The sequence below is a fragment of the Puma concolor genome, chromosome E4 (genome assembly GCF_028749965.1).
Source record: "Puma concolor isolate L17-30 chromosome E4, mPumCon1.1.hap2, whole genome shotgun sequence".
NCBI lineage: Eukaryota > Metazoa > Chordata > Mammalia > Carnivora > Felidae > Puma > Puma concolor.
In genome coordinates, this window is record NC_141683.1 from 12,475,139 (window position 1) to 12,497,687 (window position 22,549).

At 38.8% G+C, this 22,549-nt stretch overlaps 1 protein-coding gene across 5 annotated transcripts; it reads left to right on the top strand.

The window, feature by feature from the left end:
* Positions 1-1,481: 1,481 nt before the first annotated feature.
* BPNT1 (3'(2'), 5'-bisphosphate nucleotidase 1) lies at positions 1,482-22,140 on the top strand. 5 transcript variants are annotated; one of them, XM_086694689.1, is made up of 10 exons: positions 1,482-1,584; positions 6,632-6,759; positions 9,344-9,448; positions 10,191-10,298; positions 11,749-11,797; positions 13,530-13,621; positions 14,730-14,774; positions 17,353-17,550; positions 19,881-19,986; positions 21,486-22,140. In XM_086694689.1, exons 2-10 carry the CDS (start codon positions 6,640-6,642, stop codon positions 21,632-21,634), a joined length of 972 nt encoding a protein of 323 aa, XP_086550815.1. In that variant the 5' UTR covers positions 1,482-1,584; positions 6,632-6,639; the 3' UTR covers positions 21,635-22,140. The 5 variants fall into 5 exon arrangements, with proteins under 5 accessions (XP_086550815.1, XP_086550813.1, XP_025783613.1 ...); XM_086694687.1 differs by having other exon boundaries at positions 1,540-1,683; XM_086694690.1 differs by lacking the exon at positions 1,482-1,584 and adding an exon at positions 3,044-3,248.
* The last annotated feature ends 409 nt before the right edge of the window (positions 22,141-22,549 follow it).

The following is a 22,549-nucleotide window of genomic DNA, read 5'->3' on the forward strand; positions in this document are numbered from 1 at the left end:
CTGAATTCAACAGTGTTCTCGGTCTCCCCATAAAACCTGAGGGTACACTGAGCCCTCAGAGCAGAAGGCTACTCTCTGACACCTGCAGACTTCGCTTCTCACCTGTTGAGTTTACAGTCATGTTTATCCTTAAACTTATTCAAGCCAGTTGTACTCGTTTTGTATTACATAATTATAAAGACCAGCATGTTTAAAATGGTAAATTTTGTTATATACCTATTTTACTACAATAAATGATCTGACTTAAGTCTCAAAGTTATTGCGAAAATCAAATGAGACTGTATAGGTAAAAGATTTCTCGGGGCACCTGGGTGGCTCAGTCGGTTAAGCATCCGACTTCAGCTCAGGTCATGATCTCACTGTCCGTGAGTTCAAGACCTGTGTTGGGCTCTGTGCTGACGACTCGGAGCCTGGAGCCTGTTTCAGATTCTGTGTCTCCCTCTCTCTCTCTGCCCCTTCCCCACTCATGCTCTGTCTGTCAAAAATAAATAAGCATTTAAAAAAAAGTTTAAAAAAAAGATTTCTCAAACTAGAACTCCTGTAATGGTAGCCATTTGTTGATATTCTCCGATGAGTTGTTGTTGTTGTTGTTTTTTAATGGAAATTATTGTTTCTACTCATAAAAGTTTGGGACTTACAGAAGAGCACACAGAAACAAAAATGGCTCACTGACTGCTCTCTTCCCAAAACCAATGCGGTTTTTTTAATGCAAAGGTAACTGCTTTTATGAAAATCAAGCTGAATGCTCTAAAGAGTCCAGTAAAGAAAAATCTCCAAAACACAAAACAAACTGCTGTTAAATCAGGTGAAGCTAAAACAAGTGCATAGTAGTGGAGAAAATATCATAAAAAAATTATAAGAATTCTGCAGTTAGAATGTGTCTCCGTTTGGGGGCGCCTGGGTGGCTCAGTCGGCTGAGCCTGTCCGACTTTGGCTCAGGTCATGATCTCAGGTTTGTGAGTTCCAGCCCCGCATCCGGCTCTGTGCTGACAGCTCGGAGCCTGGAGCCTGCTTTGGATTCTCTGTCCCCCTCTCTCTCTCTGTCCCTTCCCCACTGTGCTCTCTCTCTCTCTCTCTCTCTCTAAGCGAATAAACATTACAAAAAAAAAAAATCTCATAAATGTTTAAAAAAAAAAAAAAGGTAAAAGCTAGTGACCATTTCGCAGAGAGCCCCACTGCCATTGCGAGCAGAAGTGCAGGTGTCGTGGACCTCCTGAAGCCACTTCTCGAACAACTGGGGTTCGAGGTTAAACAGTCGCTGGCCGCCGCAGGGCGATATTACTACCTAACATTACTACTAACATTTTAAGAGTGAAGCATACATACAAAGAGGACTGGAAGACCTCTGAAATCAGAATGAACCTTTAAAAGTAGACACACCCCTCGCTGTGACCCGAGGCGGCATGAGCCGCCGGAAAGTTCAGGGAAAACACGGAAAAACGGAGTTACCCTGCAGGTCCGGAGTCTCCCGCGAACGTGGGAGCAGCTGTTCTGCGCCTGCGCCGAATTTCCCGCATGCTCAGTAGCTGCAGTAGGTTGTCCTGCATCCGCCAACGTACGACCTATTGCCGGGGAGAAGGCCAGGTACTGGAAGCTACCAGGGACCTGTTGCTTGATAGCTTTTAGTTGTTGTTGTCACCCTTCCAAGTGTCTTTCGTCTAGCTTTGTTCCAGGCTTGTCACTGTAAGTTTCTCCCCTGCGAGTCAGAGCAAGGGCCTTGGGCAGATCTGAATCATTTATTGGTCCCCTAACTCCACCCCTTTGCAGAGATATAAGGAGATTTCAGGGGTTTATGTTAAAAAAAGAAAAGAAAAGATTGCGGGAATCAGATTGCGTCTCCAGACATTCCAATTTCGGACCCAGATTCTTGAGTGTCAACAATTTGATTGTTTGATTTGTTTTCGTGCTCTGGGATCTTTTCATGGCAATATATTGTAGAAAGGACAAGGCAGACCTAGACAGTGGGTTCGTTAGAGACTGCCTTACGCCTAAAATTAAATTTCGTTAAAATAGCACACATTCTTCCTACTGTCTTTGCTGCATACTTATAGACTTGCTTGATTTATTCAGGTTTTCCTGAAAATATAATTGCTAGTTCGAAAGATGTGTACGTTTTATTTTTAGTAAGCTTTTCAAAACCACTATGCCTCCTTGCTAACAGTGCTCGGGAGGATGTTCCCTCACAGGCTAGCCCACATTGGTCATATTTATCCATGCCAGTCTTACACATGAACAATCATCTTTTGCTGTTTTAATTTGCATTTCTTTCATAATTAGTGAGGTTGAGCAGTTCATGTAATTAACTAATGGCCATTGCTTTTCGTTTTCTAGGAATAGACTGTGTCCTTTGCTCATTTTTCTACTGGATTATTTATCTTTAACATGATGATGTAAAAAGCCCTCTACATAACCAAAGTTAACTCAGATGTCTAGGCTGTGATACAATTTTTTTTTTTTCTCATTTTGTCACTCATCTGCTTTGTGGTAAACTGGCTACATAGATATTTTAATTTTTATGCAGTCAAATTTGTCAATGTTCTTTTATAGATTGTTAGTTTTTCTCATGTTTAAAAGTCCTTTACCAAATTTATAAAATATTTAATACAGTTTTATTTTCATACTTTTATGGTTCATTCTTTACTTCTAAAATCATGCATTGATCTGGAGTATATATTTGATACAAAGAATGCAGAAAGTTTTAACTTTTAAAAAGATTAGTAATTGTTCTTGACATTTTTTTGCACAATTAACTTTCCCTTGTGATTTGAAATACCACCTGTAGTATCTATTTCTGGAATTTAATTCTGCCCAGGACTAAACTCTTTAATTACTATAGTTTCATATCGTATTTTGATAACTGGTAAAGAGTGTATCTCTGCTTGTTGTTCTTTTTTCAGAATTTGCTCTGTTGTGCTCATATTTTTATTTTTCCAGATGCCTTTGCACCTGGCATCATTTGATCAGGTTTCAAAAGATATATAATCTTTGTATTTTGATTGGGAACTCATCATTCATTTAAAAAATTTTTTTAATGTTTGGGCAGGGAGAGCGGGAGACACAGAATCCAAAGCAGGCTCCAGGCTCTGGGCTGTCGTTACAGAGCCCAACATGGGGCTCGAACTCATGGACTATGAGATCATGACTTGAGCCAAAGTGGGATGTTTAACTGACTGCCAGCCAGGCGCCCCGTCATCATTCGTTTTTGGATCCTAATCCTCATGTGCTCACCACCTTTATATCGATTCAAGGTACATTTCCCAGTCTATCAGAGGAAATGGATCATTTGATTCCTGTTGTGTTTATCCTTCCAAGTTAGCCCTATTGGCAACTGTAAAGATTTCTTAAAGAGTGGGATATTGGGTTGATAGCCTTAACTGGCATGCAACCTTTTTCATACATACTCTAAGCCTCAACCTCCAAATGTTATGAAAAAGAATCTGTACTGTGATTCAGGGTTATCATATTACATTGATTACATATTATCATACAACATATTACATTGACCCCAGGGTCAAAATAATGTTGCAGAAGTTATAGGAATTGTTTCGCCCTTAACACTGCCCTGATGTCTCTGCAGGAGAGCCAGTAATGAGGACAATTATTACAATAATGGTTAGCCAGTATCATTTAGTGCTTACTTTGTGCCAGGAACTGTTACAAGTGCTTTGCATGCAATCCTCATTTAATAATTACAGCAACCCTATGCTATAGATGATATTGTTAGCTCCGCTTTATAGCTAGAGGCACAGAAAATTAAGTGGCTTTCCAAAGATCAGACAGCTAACATATGCCAGAGCCAGGATTTGAAGACTGGCAATGAGCTCCAGTGCCTGTGCCTTTAGCTACCTCATGATGTTTTGAGTAAGCTTTCAGAAAGACGTGTTCACAAAAGGCGGTGTTTTAGGACCCAGAAGGTATAAAACTGCTAGAGAAGGAAGTACAGTGTGTGTAATTTGACCTGCTATAAGGAAGTTAGCAACTGGCAGGTAGCTTTTCAGACTTGCTCTGGCGCTCCAATACCGTCAACGAGTGATTCTCCAACAGGTGATTCTCGTTTGGGTTCTGGGAGGGAACGCAATGAAAAAGGGTAACAGGAACCTCTTTTACGGATGTGTTTTGATAATGTGATTAGATTAATTTTCTTTATATTAAGGGCCAAAATTGTATTCATTTGTTTAAGAAAATATGTAAGAATATTAGACAGGGATAATAATTTTATTAATTATGTTTGGATCAAAGTATTTCAGAGAAATTGGTTGGCATATTTTCTTACTTGCCAACTAGAAGTGATTTGCAGGATCTCTTTAAAAATCAAACCTAGAGGCGCCTGGGTGACTCAGTTGGTTAAGCGTCAGACTTAGGCTCAGGTCTTGATCTCAGGGTTCGTGAGTTGGAGCCGCACATGGGGCTCACTGCTGTCAGTGCAGAGCCCGCTTTGGATCCTCTGTTCCCCCCCCCCACTCTGCGCCTCCCCCTGCTCATTCTCTCTCTCTCTCTCTCAAAAATAAACATAAACAAAATTAAAAACCAAACCATTCTTAGGAAACTGATGTTAGCTTTAAATGGCAGTTCATGTAGTATGCATTTTATGAGGAATGTAGTAAAAAGACAAAGCCTGAAAGCTTGTCTTTATGAAAAAATACTGTGAACTTGACAAACATAAAGGGAAGTGGTTTATTTAGATATGAAGCCTGATAAGTCTAGAATGATTGCTTAATTAGCTCAAAGGTAAATGATATCTTGAAAAGTTAGAACACTACCACACAGTGAGGGAAAAGGATCTGCCTTTCATAAATGTCATTTTATAGAAGATGGGGACTGAACAAGCATACCAACACATAGTAGCACAACAGCGGTTAAGACATTTGGGCAGTGCGTAATTAGTTGCCTGAAGACTACCTTTTCCAGAGTAGAATAAATCAGATAGGTAGCCAGTCATGGATACTAAGGGAGTAGAGGTAAAGTCCACAAAGTATTTGCTGAATTATTTCTCCCGTTTTCAATTTGAGGTGTTCCTGCATGAGTGATTTTCATGAGCAGTTTTTCCACATGTAGTACCTAGCATGCCAAGAAAATGAATGTAGCCTGATGATATAATAAGATAAACAGGATTTAAATACATAGGAGTTTGTTTTATTTTCATCTTAATTCCCGACAGCTACTGGCCACAGGATGGTGTTCATTACCTTACATCGAATTCAATTCTGTTCTCCTTCTGAAGGGTTTCAAACACTTCACTTGTTTTTTGTCTCAAGTATGTTCATAATGCCTGTGAATAAAATGTGGATGACAGAAAAAAGATGTAGAAAAGAGCTTGAAAGCCTCATCAGATCAAACATGCAGTCAGAAATTGGTGGTAGAATGATGGCTGTTGCCGAATTGAGATTTATAATGTCTTTTCTGTTCCGTATTGTGTTCCTTTAATGCATTAAAATAATGTTGACCTGATTTGATGGGGGGGGGGGGGGAAGGGATCATAGGGCAGTTCCCTGTAAGCATTCTGAGACAGAGATAAAGCCCAAGAGGTTTATTAGGGAGTGTTCTTGGGATCACTTGTGGGAAGTGGAAAGTAAGCAGTGATGCCTTGTCGGGGGTTGGGAGTTGGGCCAGGACAGAGTCCCAGCCAAGGTCTCGGTCAACCAACCGTGCTGGGCATTCAGAAGCTGGGATGAGCCATCAGAGTTAGGGTGGCACCCGGCTGGAGTGTGGAGTGACCTTTAAATCCATCCCCTCTGTTGACCAGTTTCAGGTGAAGTGACTCATCTTAGCAGATAAATTCCCAGAGAAAGGTGGCAGGTAAGGGCCATCTGTTCATGGCACTCTCAGCAGCTGGGGAAATGTCCTTCAGCCCTGAAGGGAATCTGAATGGTACATTGCAGCCTCAGAACAGTCACTAAAATTGCAGGACTTGTATTTGTATTTTCAAAGAGGAATTTACTTTATCCTAAAGGCTGTTTTTTTCCACATTTTTCATTGGGCCAGGGGCTATTCTGACACTCATTACTTTTCCACATGATTGGTCTTTACCCCAATTAATTATGTCACTTGTTCTCTTTATCTGGTAACTGACGATAGTAGTAATAAATAACCAGCAGGTTAAATTTTATTTAATCTGTAATGGACTATTCTGTGTTTTTTAGGAACTAATTATCATCACGTGCAGTCCCTCCTCTTTTTAATTACTGCACACATCCATCCACATCCCTTACGCTGTCCATACCTCTCTTGGCACTTACTAGTTTTATGTTACAGGCTTTAGGTTATAATATTTTATCGCCAATCCACCAAAATATTAGCTCCTCGGTGGCAGATGTTTTATCTTATTAGTCTCTGCAGCACCTTCCATGGCCTTTGCACATACATTCGTATATCTCATACATACAACTTTTTCACATGCTCATAGGCCTGGGCCAGCTTACCCTATGCTTCAAAATGTACCATCTGCAGAGAGAGAATGCTATAAAATTTATTGAAAGAATCAATGATGAAATGGAAGTTTTTCCAAGTCTCTTTTAGTAAATATTTATTAAGGAATCTACACAGTTAGGCACTCAATAAATATGTATTGAGTTGAATTCAAGTAAATAAAACCAGTAGAAAGTAACACAACTTTCTCTTCATTTCCCCCCAGGGTTTATCATGGCTTCCAGTCACACTGTGTTGATGCGGCTGGTGGCCTCGGCGTATTCTGTTGCTCAAAAGGCAGGAACCATAATCAGACGTGTTCTTGCTGAAGGAGACCTGGGTATCGTGGAGAAGGTACTGAAAGTCTCATCTCATTTCATACCAACTTTATTTTTGTTCCTTGAAGTTTAATTTATTTATATTTTTGAGAGAGAGAGTGTGAGCAGGGGAGGGGCAGAGAGAGAGGGACAGAGGATCCGCAGCGGGCTCTGTGCTGACAGCAAAAAGCCCGATGTGGGGCTCACGGGGCTCAAACCCATGAACCATGAGACCATGACCTGAGCCAAAGTTGGACACCTAACCGACGGAACCACACAGGTGGCCCCAAACATTTCACTTTAATTCATGTTTCATGTTAACCAAGAAAAGATCATTGCTGATAGATCATAAGACTCTGCTTCTCTTTTTCTCTAATGATTAACTTAATACAGTTTTAATTCATTGAACGCATCTTCTCAAAAATGTTGTGGAAGAGGAGGACATGAAATCATACTTATCTGGGGCCCATGGGTGGCTCCGTTGGTTAAGTGTTGGACTCTTGATTTTGGCTCAGATCATGATCTCACAGTTCGTGAGTTTGAGCCCCACGTCGGGCTCTGCACTGACAGCGGGGAGCCTGCTTGGGATTTCCTTTCTTCCTCTCTCTCTACCCCTCTCCCGCTGGTGTGCATGTGTGCTGTTTCAAAAATAAATAAACATTAAAAAAAAAAAGAAATCATACTTACCAAATTTATCAAAAAATGAACCTGGTAAGAGTAGTTAATATATTGGTTAGTTAATATATTGGATCACAGAATAAGTATTCAAAAGGTTACAAACACTGAGAAAAGAGGGCCAAGTCCAACAGGATATTATATTGGGAATAATTATAAGGTCCCAAAGTATTAATGTTCAAGGAATAAGAAGTAAATCTGATTTATAATTGTTTGAAAAAGAGGTTTTAGTTGAAAACATACTGAGTGATAAATCAGCAATGTAATTCGGCAACTTTCAGAAGGCTACTAATCTCACTGCCTTTTTTATAAAGTGTTTTTACTGTAATGAAAAATAGGAAATAAAAAAAATAGCAAAAATAAAGAAAAGTTATCCATCACACCACCACTGCCAATACTTATGATCATTTCTTTTCAGATAGTTTCCTTACAGCATCGCTTATTTTTACATTGATTTTATATTGTCATTGTATTAGATGTACCACATTGTAGCCTGTAGCTCAGAAGTAATGGAAAAACAGTATTCAAGTTAGGAAAAAGGTAATAATCTCACTGTCCTCTTTACCGGTCAGACGCTTCGAGTACTTTGTATCTACTTGTTGACACTTCATTTTAAAAGAGGAAGGGCAGAATTAAATTTGTCACACAAAGTATTGAGTGCCAGATGAGGTCTGGCCCTATGTCAGTAGAAAGAGCAGGAAGTATTATCCTGGAGAAGAAAAGAATTGGGATAGCTTTCCTCGTATACTTCATGGCCGTCAGTGTGTCTTTTCTCTAGAGAGCAGTGTCCAGACTTGATTGCTGTATGTTATCTCCAAATTTAACAAATCTTTTCAAAGTTTCAGCAGATATTTCTAGAGCAGCTACCATGTGCCAGACACAATTCTTTAGGAAATAAACAAAGATCTGTGGCCCTATATTATACAGTTACTTTGCATTGAGATGACGAACAGACTTCAGTGTGGCATAAGAGTCTTTGATTTTCATGATCGTTCCTTGTCTCACTCTCACTCAAAAGTATTAGAAAATTTCTACTATTTGAAATAACATAATCCGTAAACCCACCTAACCAGGCATATGTAAATTGCAACATTTCATAATTCTGTGAAAGCAAACTAACAAAAGGTTGTAGCTGTCAGTTACCAGATTTTCCACTGTCTTTCACTAGAATGACTATCTGACATACGGCTTGAATGAGAATATTGTAGATGAGCTATACATATCGAATATTATTGCTGTTCATTTTCACATTTTTTATATTTGAGAAATAGGAATTCTTTGTATCATCCTGAGGACCTATTGAATTATTAGGGAAGTAGATCAGTAGACTAGTAGAAGATTAGTGAACAGAAGTTGTAGAAGGATCCGTGTAAGGAATACCTTTCAAATAGCTAAAGTTTTTAGCTCCGATTGCCTTGGAAAGTTATCAGTTTCCTCTCTCTTCATCTTTTTTAAGTAAAATATTGATGTAGAGGGGCGCCTGGGTGGCTCAGTTGGTTAAGCGTCCGACTTCAGCTCAGGTCATGATCTCGCAGTCTGTGAGTTTGAGCCTCGCGTCGAGCTCTGTGCTCAGAGCCTGAAGCCTGCTTCGGATTCTGTGTCTCCCTCTCTCTCTGACCCTCCCCCGTTCATGCTCTGTCTCTGTCTGTCTCAAAAATAAATAAACATTTAAAAAAAAAAAAGATTGATGTAGAGATCTTATGAAGAGGATTTCTCAATTGGGGGAGAAAATGGTCTAATAATCTAAAAACTCCTTTTCAAACTTTAACCACTATAAATCCCGTGAGAAAAACCAAACTGGGAAACTAGTTGACTCCTTTGGTGTTAAGTTCCATGAATCTAAAAGTAGACAGTGTGATTTAAATGATATGGACACTCATGTGTTAGGAGTCAGAGGACAACTTATTTCATACTAGTGCTGCTGAAATTTGCATTCTTTGTTGCAGACCTGTCCCACAGACCTGCAGACCAAAGCTGACCGGTTGGCACAAATGAGTGTATGCTCTTCACTGGCACGGAAATTCCCCAAACTAACAATTATAGGGGAAGAGGTAAGACTTGTGAGAATCTGTGAATTCAGTGTTGTGATACAATATGTGTGATGCATTATGTTTTTAATGACTGTTCCCCATATGGATTTACAATTGCCCCTTAAAGATTTATATACCACTATTCCTATTTCAAAGTGTTGTATCTGGTGTTTTAACACCAAAATGATTTGTCATATTCCTTGGACTTGAAGGAAATGTCTGATTATAAAATATTTTGGTCCATTTTTAGGCAGGTATCTCACTTCTAGACCGTAAAAGATAGTTCCTGTTGTAATAATCAGCAGACAAACTATAAGATGGGATGAGTTCTAGAACTTTGGAATAAAAATGGATTTTGTTATTTCTCGTTTCGTTTTTTGTTTAAAATTAGGCTAATTTGTGCACTTACCCAAAGACTATAACACTGAAAGTGGTGGAGTTTGCCTGTCCTGTGTTTGAGAGGGAGGTATCAGATGTCAGAGCAACTTTACTTAAATATGTTTATAGCACTTAGATATTTTTTTTTAATTGTTCAGGATAAGAAGGATGGGGTTTTTTTTGTAGTCAACTTTGCTCAGCCATATATGGTCATTTTTGCAATTTGATTTGATTTGCCTTACTTTCTACTCGGTTAAACTCTAAACATAAAGGGTAAACAGGAAGCCCTCGTGACCCACGGTGCTGCAGTTGTTCTGTTACGAAGACAAAGGCTGCTCTGTAAACACCAAATAGCTTCAGTGACCATCAGTGTTCTCTGCCCTAGGATCTGCCTTCTGAAGAAGTAGATCAAGAACTGATTGAAGATGGTCAGTGGGAGGAGATACTGAAGCAACCGTGCCCATCACAGTACAGTGCTATTAAAGAGGAGGATGTATGATCCAGATCATTATTTCGTTCTTTGTCAGCCTTCATGTTGTTGCTCTAGTAAATAAAATTTGCCAGTAATGTTGAGAAGTTGGTAGATATAAAATAGGGCCAACCAGGAACTTGAAATCTTTCAGGGCCAGCATAGAAGTACCAGGCAACCACATGGAATGTATGATCTGTTAAGTTAGGGTTTAGTTTCTTATCCTCTTGGCTTCTTCTCTAAAACTATTATTAAAAATACCTGAAGGAAGAATATCTAATTTGTTAGTAGATTTGGGTAAAACATTCCATTGCTAGAAGGAGATGAAATAGATCCCTATGTTATAGTTTAGAAGGCCATAAAAATCACCTTACTTACTTATTTTGATTTGTTTAACATAATTCGTCAAATACCTACTATGAGTAAGGCACTTTGCTCTGTGATTTGGAGGACAGAAAGAAAATGAAACCTGGTGTCTTCCATCCGAAATATGCCTCATTCACAAATTCACATCAAGCATTATAGCTCTAGTGGGTAATGGCTACACATCCTGAATCACGTTAAGATCCTAAGGAGAAGGGATTTCTTTTTAATGTACTATCCGTTCATAAAACATTCATTTTTCTTTGCTGTATATTATTGGTATCCTTAAGTTAAAGTCAGACTGTCATTATTTTTTTAAATCATCATTATATGCCAAAGTGAGTACCAGCCACACGTTGTTCAAAATATTTTGGGTGCCACTTTAGTTTTCCCTGTATTACCACATAGAGCTCAGTGTGTTCATAGCATTGTGTTTAGCGTTCAGGTGACAGCAAATTTATTAGTTAAGCATCTTGTATTTAAAAGTCTTTGTTTGAGAGAGTGTGAGTTGGGGAGAGGGGCAGAGGGAGAGAGAGAGAGATAACCTGAAGCAAGCTCCACACTTGGCATAGAGCCCACGCGGAGCTTGATCCCACAACCGTGGGATTATGATGTGAGCTGAAATCAAGAGTTGGACGCTCAACCAACTGAGCTACCCAGGCGCCCCGCATATTTAAAATTCTTAGGTCAGGGGTGCCTGCGTGGCTTAGTAGGTTAAGCATCCGACTTTGGCTCAGGTCACGATCTCACAGTTCGTGGGTTTGAGCACCCCCTTGGGCTCTGTGCTGACAGCTCAGAGCCTGGAGCCTGCTTCAGAGTCTGTGTCTCCTTCTCTCTCTGCCCCTCCCCCGTTCGTGTTCTGTCTCTGTCTCTCAAAGGTAAATAAATGTTAAAAAAAAAAAAAAATTAAAATTCTTAAATCAGACTTTTCTCCAATTTAAATGGACGTTTTCCATGATTACAAAATATAAGGTTTTTTACTATCACGAAACTGATGACATTAGCTTAAGCAATTCATAGTATAATTTTAAAAATGAAAAAAGTATTTTTAATCTACTTAAACCTATTTTTTAAATGTTGTATGCTTACTTTGGATATTTCTCTTATTTAGCTTGTGGTCTGGGTTGATCCTCTGGATGGGACCAAGGAATACACTGAAGGTTGGTATCTCTTTGGTATTTGTTTCCAACAGCAATAGGTCTAGTAGATGATATTTGGTCGGCAACACTTAATATTTCATCTGCTGCATGAAAACCTGGTATCATATCTCATGTCCATGGCCTGAAGCTATATTTGTGCTCATCCTCGCTAACTGTTATTGTATATCAGTGAGTGTCAAGACAGCGAGGGAGAAAATTCATCTCCTTCAAATACCACCCCCCCCCGACCGTCTAACAGCCGCACAATTCTAATGTCCCCCAGGTGAGGATAGCTGACACTAAGCCAGTGTCAACAGTGACAGCGCTGAACCCCCAGCTCTGTTGGGGTAGAAAACAATGTAAACCCCAGCTGCACTGCTGGGCTGTGCCGCCTCTGCCCTCCCACACCGCTTCCACTCACCCTCCCCTCAACTGTGAGCTGCCTTCTCACTCACAGCCTCACCTTTAAAGATGAGTTTGGAGGGGCGCCTGGGAGGCTCAGTCCGCTAAGCGTCCAACCTTGGCTGAGGTCATGATATCATGGTTCCTGGGTTCAAGCCTCACATCAGACTCTGCTGACAGCGAGGAGCCTGCTTTGGACCCTCTGTCTCCCTCTCTCTGCCCTTCCCCCACTTGCTGTCTCTCCCTCAAAATAAATAAATGAACTTAAAAAAATTAGGAAAAAAAATAAAAATGAATTTGGAAACACAGTACAATATTTCTTTGTGAAATTGTCTACAATGAGAAAACTCAGAAAGTAGCAGATTAAAATAAAATGGACAGCATTAAAGTAAAAAGACCATGCTCCGAGTCTTAGGTTTTAGGAGCATAGTGTACATACGCTTAGAGTTTTATTTTTGAAACAGAGATCTACATAGGTTTTCTGATACTGGCTCTCAGCTTTATAGCTTAAGAAAAAGAAGATTTCACATCATTATTAGAAAAACTTTCTCTGTCTTTGGATGAGACATACCTGTAATGAGTCTGTCGCACAGTGTATATGCAAATGTACACATGCACATGCAGTACAACTTCTCAATGATCCGTTGAGAAATAGGGAAGCTCTAGATAGCTTAGTACATATAAGAACACCCAGATAGATTGTTTAGATCTTGACCCCCACCTCCAGAGAATTTGATTCACTGGCTCTGGGAAGAACCCTGAGAATCAGTGTTAAAAATTATGCCAGTTAAGGGGCACTGGCTGGCTCAGTCAGTAGAGCATGAGACTCTTGATTTCAGGGTCGTAAGTTTGAACCCTATGTTGGGCATCAAGCTTACTTTAAAAAACAAACAAACAAAAAAACCATGCCAGTTAATTCTGATGCTGCTTGACAATGCACAGACGCCACTTGGAGAAATGTTACCTTAGAGACTGAAATGGAGGTCTAGACAGTAATCCTGGAACAGGGAGTGATCCAGCAGGCAGGAGTGACATGGATGGTGGCAGAAGGTCACAGCAGTTTGACAATAATGGCTGTGGAGTTATGGCTGGTTTATTCAATTGGTTTACAAATTGTACTAATGAGACCATGCCTATCGATTCAGTTAAGTGGCCATAGATCCTTCTTCTGTCTCTGGCCAGCTATCTCTTATAATTTGTGCATTTTGCCAGCAGAGGGATTGATCATGGATGAATCATTACAAATTTCTTACCTTTATTCGAAAAATAACTTGGAGCAGTTGATGTGCTGATGATGCATTATATGTAATATGAGAAAGTTATATAATTGATATTCATGTCTTCCTCATAGGTCTTCTTGACAACGTGACAGTTCTTATTGGAATTGCTTATGAAGGAAGAGCCATAGCAGGAGTTATTAATCAGCCATATTACAACTACCAGGTATTACTATAAATGATATAAAAATATTTTATTAGATACAGTGTTATATGATTCCTGATGTTATCTAATCCAGTGATTTCTAACTTCATTGCCCATGCAGTTATTAGGGAAGTCAACAAAATACAGATTCCCAGGTCATACCCCAGACCTGTTGAATCAGAACCCCTCAGGGCACTGATACGAGGAATGTATATGTATGTATTTGTGTGTACAGAGGGACACTATGTATATTACATGTACTTTTCTATGTATGCCTTATTTGAATGCCAAAGTTTGGGAATTACTGACATGGTTCTTGATTAGCTTGGTTATTGAGACACCTGATTTACAGGTGGTTCTTGAAGCATATTGAAGAAATGAACCATTTCAACCGAGAAAAGATGCTAGCCATGTTGTTTTCCAGGTAAAGCTATATAATCCCTAAATTACAGTCAGCATTGATAATAGAACTAGCTATGCTCTTGCACTCATTTCTCCTATTTTGTCTCTCTAATCTGCTTTGACTTTCTATTATGCTCCCAAGAAATTGCCTTCCTTAGAAAGAAGAGAGTAATGTAATTCCAAGGCATAAATATACTGTGATGTGAAATCACATTAAATGTTGAAGGAAATTGTTGAAATAAAACAGTTGAGGTATTTGCATTACTGTGACCTTGATAGAACTTGGAGAATCGAAGTAACCAGAGTGGGGACTATTACTTCTGAATTGCTAGCTTGAGTTTAAGAGCAGGATTAATCTTTGCTTCTAAGATATTTTTTTCATGTGTATGATCATAACTTTTTATTTATAATTATGTGCCTCTTAAAATTATTTAGCAAAAATAGTTCTGCATTACTGAACAACTCTCTCGTACTACTTTGCTTAAGTGTCTTTTAATTTTTTTAATATGACTTTGTTTATACAGTACTATACGCAGACACAAGTTTGTGGTTTTTATGTAAACTTTAAAGTAAGTTAATACCATTACTTAAAGAGGGGTGTTTAGTTCACAGATGATGTTGTAATGCAGGGCACCTTTCATCAAAAGATGATCGCAGTGCTTAGGGGTTGTTGATAGTTTCCATCACTTCTTTCTGAGATTAGAAAACTTGTATTCATTTTCCACAGAACAATGAAAAGCAGAAGTTAAGGGAACACGGGAATGAAGCAAAGGTGAGAAAAAATAGGTAGGGTTTTGGCTCCACTAGTAGGTAGAAAACAAGGCAGGCTACTTGTGGTACCCAGGTGGCCATTGTCCCTCTCGTGTGTCTGTTCATTTCCTCCTGTCCTGCCTCTCCCACTGCTACCTCTCTCTCCTCCACAGTCCCTTCTGTACTCTCTTTTTCCTCTCATCCTTCACGCTTGCATATGCCTTAAAATTTGTTGCAACAAGTGGAAGAGTTGCCCAGCTCTGTTGATGGTATTCAAGGATGGATATTCAGCTTCAACTAGTCATCAGTATAAGAATAATTGCTAAAGTTTATCAAGAGCTTACTGTGTGCTGCCAGACTCAAGAGATTCACAGGCTTTATCTCATGTAATACCACAGTCCTATAAGGAAACCTTTATCCTTGTTTTAAAGAAGAAGAAACTCAGGCAAGTAACTTGCCTGTCATGGACAAGATCTGGAGACTGAAACCGAGGTCCAGGCTCTTACCATTACTCTATATTGCCTTCTTGAGCCAGATAGAAGACTTCTAACAATTTGAACTTTAGTATTACTTCTAACAGATACTGAACCTGGTAAGCACTTAAAGGAAGCAGGGTGGCTTAGTGCAAAGAAACCTAACTGGTCTTTATGTCAGAGATAGCCTCTTAACCATTATGAACTGTAATCAACCATCATGAAGCCTTTGTTACGTCCAGAAAGTTGGTGTGGTGCTTTTGAAGGAGATGGAGAGATCAGGAGCACAGAGGAAGGCTAGCTGGCTGCCTCATGGGATTGCATTATCGCACCCAGGTGCCAGATTCCTTGGTCACATCCTCTTTGCCTACATACTCATTTATGGAGTGAATGTGACATTTTAGGAACCAGAATACCCATGTCTGCTCTTTTAGTATGATTTCCTTTCTTTTTCAGAATAAATGGAGATGAATTGATAAATAAGTTTCTTGAGAGCATGAGATTTATCTCAGCAATCAAACTGAAGCCCAATGAGCACCAGAGCCCATCTGTACTTTTCAGGTTCTAAGACTCTCCTGTGGTGTAGATTCAAGAATCTACAGAACAGAGGAAGCGCATGAACATATATTGAACACCAAGTGCTTATTCTTTGGTTCCTTTGTTGCCCCATATGCAGGGAGAGCTATGCACAGACCGCCTTCAGCAGGCAGCCTCTTCAAGCATTGTCTCACCTGAAAAGAGCTGCCTCACCCAGTGACGTGCCCTTTTTCAAGGCAGTCCATTTCCAATGACTGATTATTGCATGAGTGTAAATGCCTGGTATTTCCTTCCAATTTTTACCACCCTGAGGGCCATTCTAGCTTCAGAGCTAATCAGCTGAGGCTGTTATTGGATCTGCATCACAGCTCGGTTTCTCCCTCTGCCCACTCATGTTTCCTTCCCTCCCTTGCACAGGTGTTAACCCCAAGGGTCCTCCCTAATGAACACCCTCCCTAATTCAGAATCTGCTTCCCACGGAATGCAACCTGCAACATAAGCATATTTCACTATAACAGCACCCAGGATGCCGCCAGTGGACAAATAAGATGATGTGTTTCAAAGCATTTTGATAAGTAAAATGCAGTATAATTTAGCAATGAAGGATATCAGCTTTGAATACAGATGAGCCTGAGTTTGGTTATGATCTTCCCAGAGTCCTTGGTCGGGTTACTTAATGATTCCACGTCTCATATTTCTCATCTGTAAAACAAGGATGGTAATACTTGCTTCATGGAGTTGCTTGGGGGGTTAAATGAAATAATACAGGTAAGGCACTTAGTATAGTGTCTGGTATGGTACCTGCGTAGAATTCAGTAACATATATGTCTGTATGTCTCTGGTATATGTTTAGTATATTAACATAATGGTGTTTTGATGACTCTGTGCTAATGATTTTATGCATCAGTTTTACTTTCCATGAAATACAAGTTTTGTTTTTCTGTATAAAGTATATAGCTAAAACAAGGTGTTTGAAAGTTCTTTGAGCTCTGCAAAGGAAAATGCAGGTGCTAAGATTGCATTATCATTGTCATTTTACCACCACAATTGTCAGTAAATATGTTAACCCTGACCCCATTATCCGTGGCTACTCTTCAGTATCAGCCTATTCAGTTGCCGTGTCTCCATAGCTGCAAAATACATTATCACTATTACTTATTCCCATAGTAACAAGACCCTTGCTGTTCCTTAGATGATGAAAAGTAGTAATCAGCATATGGTGTTTCATTTCCTGGGTACTTCAGTACCTTTTGCAAACAACCATTTTCAAATACAACAACGATATCATTGGCTGATTCAGAGAGAGACACGAATCAGTATATGATTTTTCCTTGCCTGAGGACTTCAAGGAATAACCATAAGTTCCCTTCAGTGCCTCTTAAACCCAATTATTAGCCAAAACAACAAGAGAATAATCCTCTGATTATCTCAGGAAAATTTCATTGTCGATGATATTGTTCTGGTTCTTTATAACATTATCATATTTTTATTTCAAAAAAATCATGATGCTAACATAGCTCAGCATTCTATTTATGGCTGACATTTTTCTCCAGACTATTACAAGCTTTTCTGTTTCACTCATTTATATAGGCAGGACCAGATGCTGTGTTGGGGAGGACAATCTGGGGAGTTTTAGGTTTAGGTGCCTTTGGGTTTCAGCTGAAAGAGGCGCCTGCTGGAAAACACATCATCACCACCACCCGGTCCCATGGCAGCAAGTTGGTGATGGACTGTGTGGCGGCTATGAACCCGGACGATGTGCTACGAGTGGGAGGAGCAGGAAATAAGGTACAAAAGCGTCTGCCGTCCCGCTGAAATGCAATTGAGTCTTTGACAGAAATCCCAAGCTTTGAAAAAAAAAAAAAAAGTGAAATCAGGGTTGGGGAGAAAGAATTAGAGATTGTAACTGACCATCAAAGGCACATTTCAGCAACATTTGAATTTTTAAAAAACGTTATGGTTCAAGTCAGTGCTAATAGAAGTCACCAGGATAAGATCCTGTGCCTCTTGCCAGCCCTCCTGTTCTCAAAGACTCTCCGGGGTTACTTCTAGATCTTTTATTCTCCGGACTCCAAGGACGGGCCTGCCTGCCTGCCTTTCCTGGATGCTTCCCCCATTCTTTCATCTAGGCTTCCATCCTCCTGAAAAAATTGTGAAATGGAACATAATTTGATCTTCATCCTTCCCAGCCCTGATCTCTTCTCCTCTGATTGCCCCCCTGGATATCATCATCCTGACATCCTTCAGGTATCTCAAAGTCAACATGTCTAGTTGGAGCTCTTCCTTTTTCTTCCTGCCCCATGTGCGTTCCTCCTATTTCCTATCTGCTAAATGGCACCACCATTTTCCTAACTGCTCCAGGCAGACACCTGAAAGTCTTCCTAGACTCCTTCATTCCTCACAGCCTATCTCTGTATCTTCTTAATTCCTCCCTAATGTCTCCTCTCATCCATCTTAACTGCCCCCACCCAACTTGAATCCTATCATCATCCTTCACCCAGACTTTACAGTAGCTTCCAGTGGTCTCTCTGTTCAGTCCCAGCCCTCACATTAACATAGAGCCGTTAAACATGCAAAACTTACCATCTGTCACTCCCTTGCCCCAGACCCTTGGACAACTCCCTGCACCACAATTGAAAATCCAAGCCTATAAGAATGGAATGTAAATTCCTCTATATCTTGTCCCTTGGACACACCCAAGCCTTATCTCACGACATCCCCCAGCTCAGAAGCTAGTGATACTGCCTGTGGTTCCGGATGCACATGCATTGCACACTTGTGTGCCTGGCACAGGAAGGCAAAGAATAAATACTTACCGAACTGAGTGGATTTGATTTTTCTTCACCTACCCTTTGGAAGCAATAATCAACTATTTTTAGATTTTTCAAAAGCACTTACTGGTATGAGGATGAAAATAGGAGTTTAAAAATAATAATCTTTTGGAAAAAAACTAAAACATTTCAAAGTAAAAATATATTCTTGGTATTCACCAAATATAGTGACAGGTGTGATTTCTCTTTGCCCTTACTTTTATAACCACAAAAATCCCATTACATCTTTTATTCCCAAGGAGCACCATTCTCCTTAGGAACAAAATCCCCATCCTGCATATTCCCCACCTTTGCTCCTATAAAAAGACCTTGTTAGGCAGTTATTCACTTTTTTTATATATATCAAGGACTTATTTAAGGATCTAATGAAGGCTACAGCCCTTCCTCCCTCAAAAAATATACCTGAAATAGTTCTTGGCCCATAATAAGACTTGACACACAGTTGCTAAATGAAAGGAAAACCGTTTACTTAAAAGTCTCCAGGAAGGTTTAATCAAGTTTGCTGGCGTTCTTGAGCATCAAGAAAAACAATTGAATGTGACCAATTCCTTTCCTTAAGGAATTCACTGAGATTTTCCTCATTCTGTCAGTGTGGCCTCTTCATCTGAATATTTGAAATCTGAATTTTATAGTACTGATTATTTTACAGCATAACCAAAAAATAAGTAAATGACTAATGAAAGCTTGATAGCAATTGCTCTTTATAGAGTCATGTAGTTTCTATCAGTGACCTCAGTTTTGTTTGAGAGTTACTAAGATGACAATTTAAAAATTCCTATTTTGGCATTAGAAACCGCAATGCACAGGATTCCCAAGACTTCAGAAGCTACTTGTTAGACTAGTCCGCGCTGCATATCTGTTAGGACTTACTACAGTTTATACATTAGCGCACTACTGGATATTCTTCTATCCTTTATCTAACAATGGTCACTTCCTTACAAGATTGAAAAACTTTCATTTTTCTACAATATGCAATATGTTGATTTTACAGTAAGAGAAAAACAACATAATAAAAAGAAAATTACATTTATCTGACTAGGACAAGAAGACTGTTCCGATAGACTCGTAGCTTATTAAACCACTTTCCCCCCTCAGGTCACTATATTATTCTATATTCTATAGTATTCTATATGTTTCTCCATAATACTCATATCATTTAAACCTGCTAAAAGCTTTAACCTAAGTTGAGTTGGACAGAGGAATTGAAATATACTTGATAAAAAGCAACTTCTCTTGTTTTTCAATTATTTCATGGTCCAAGGATAATTATTATCTCTAACCTTACAGATTATTCAGCTGATTGAAGGCAAAGCCTCTGCCTATGTATTTGCAAGTCCTGGATGTAAGAAATGGGATACTTGTGCTCCAGAAGTTATTTTACATGCTGTGGGAGGTCAGTCCCTTTTATTTTGGGGAATTACAGTTTTTATAGTTGTTATGTTATGCTAAGATATAATTTTTCAGTATGTTATTTTACCTAGACTGTGAGGATATAAAAGCTAGAAGGAATCCTAGATTAGCCAGTGCAACTCCTGTATTTCATAGAGATAGAAAATAGATTTTCAGTAAATTCCTCTTTCTTTAGTTATTGTTTACCTTTTGGACTTTGATCTACATACAGTTGATTTGATTTGATTTGATTTGATTTGACTTTATTTTAGAGGGAGAGTGAGAACAGGGGAAGGGGCAGAGGGGGAGAGAGAGAGAGAGAGAGAGGGAGAGAGAGAATCTTGAGCAGTCTCCATGCTGATTCAGGGTTCGATCCCACAACCCTGGGATCATGATCTGAGCCAAAATCAAGAGTCAGACACTCACCAATTGTGCCAACCAGGCACCCCTACATACAGTTGATTTATTTTTTTAATGTTTTTTTTTTATTTATTTATTTTTGAGAGAGAGAGACAGAGCATGAACAGGGGAGGGGCAAAGAGAGAGACACACACAGAATCCGAGGAGGCTCCAGGCTCTGAGCTGTCAGCACAGAGCCTGACGCGGGGCTCGAATTGCAAACCACGAGATCATGACCTGAGCCAAAGTGGGCCACTTAACCAACAGAGCCACCCAGGTGCCCCACATACAGTTGCTTCATTTAAGCCCTTAATGATTTATGGCTTTAATGCTACTAGGGTTTGTTTTTTTTTTTTCCTTGAAAAGTAAAATATTCATCACCATTGTCTTCACTGCAGTTTCATTTAAGCAAATATTGGTAAGTATCTTAGTACTAGTGCTTAAGATCATAGAGTTAGAATTTTTTTTAATCTGACTGAAAATATACTACAAATATATACATAGTAAGATGATTTTTCAATTTCTAATAGACATCAGTTCACTTGTACTCTTGAAACACTTGATTTTTTTCTATAATTTCTCCTAATATATTATCAATATCTCATTAGTATATTACATGACAAGGAAGTTAGATTCATCACAATCCCATCTCTTTAAAGTATATAATTAAACTGTATTGTAACACAATTATATTTGATGAACATACTTCACTTAAACTCTTATTAAATAAAGTATTAATATTCAATGGAAGAATAAAGAAAACACTTCTGAAAATGGGAATCGTTGTGTTGGAGTAGAACCGACAAGAAATGTAATCACCTCAGGATAAGAGAAATTAATTGATACTGAGAAATATAAATTAAAAATGCTAAGTGAAATTAGTTTTAATCAGGGAGAAAAATAGTTTGTTATCTTTCAGTTAGTCAAAATTGCTCTATAGTTTTAAATTCAAGTGAATGAAAACTTAACCTTTCTAGTCACTCATTTATCTTATCCAGAATGAATTGATATTATTGTACAGGGAAGTAAAAGGAACTTAAAAATAGCTAGAAACATAACCATGTGGTCAGCCACTAATGTCGCATTGATGTTTTTTTGCTGTAGGCAAGTTAACCGATATCCATGGAAATGCCCTTCAGTATAACAAGGAAGTGAAGCATATGAACTCCGCAGGCGTCCTGGCCACACTGCGCAATCACAACTACTATGCAAGTCGAGTTCCAGAATCCGTTAAAAGTGCTCTTGTTCCTTAAAGGAAAATCTCATGGACTTAGCTAGGAGAAGAACTTGATTCTCAAAATACTGTACTTTAATTAGATGGAATTAGAGTTCCACTTTATTCATTGTTGATCAGTGATTTATATTTACTTAGGAGTAGAAAAAGGAATTAAAGAATTTCTTGATTAATTATTCACCCAGACCAGTTGTGACAACTGAAGGGTTTATAAAGTAAGTGTGTTGATGGTTCTTTTCCTCCTTGTATTTGGATAAATGAAAGGAAGGCTTAATTTCAACTCCCTATTCTGGTCAGTTGTATAATCAACATTCCTGTTATTGTGAACAAGATTTGTTTAGGGCACAAAACCACAAGTTGTTACCTGAATCTCATTCTTGTTTTTCACAGTAGTTTTAAAAGTTGTCCTTATTCCAGTGATGAATACACTAATACTCCAGGGATGAATACACTAAAATGTCATGTATGTGAATGAAACAGATTTATGGGAAGATTCTTTATAATAAATGAAATCATTTAATTCTAGTTCTTTATGTTCTTTACCATCTTTTAAAAATTTTGAGTAGTATTTGAAAATTACATATTCTCTACTGTGCACATTATTCTTATGGCATCATTGTAATGACTATGGAAATTTAGGTAATTACCTTAGTTTTTTCCAAGGGGAGATTATAACATAAGCTATCAAAATCATTCTGACGTTCTGCCCAGATTTTTCTTTTTTAGGTCTCTTTGCAGTGCTTTTAAATACATTTCTCTGTTATTGGATTAGAGAAAAGTGGTTTAAATTAATGGTTCTCAAACCCAACTACATCACCTAGGAAGCTTTTCAAAAATACGTTCATAGGCTTCATCCCAGCAGTTTTGATTCTATATATTTTTAGAAAGCTATTCTGTGGACTTTGATAATCATTGAAGTTTAGATAATAACTTC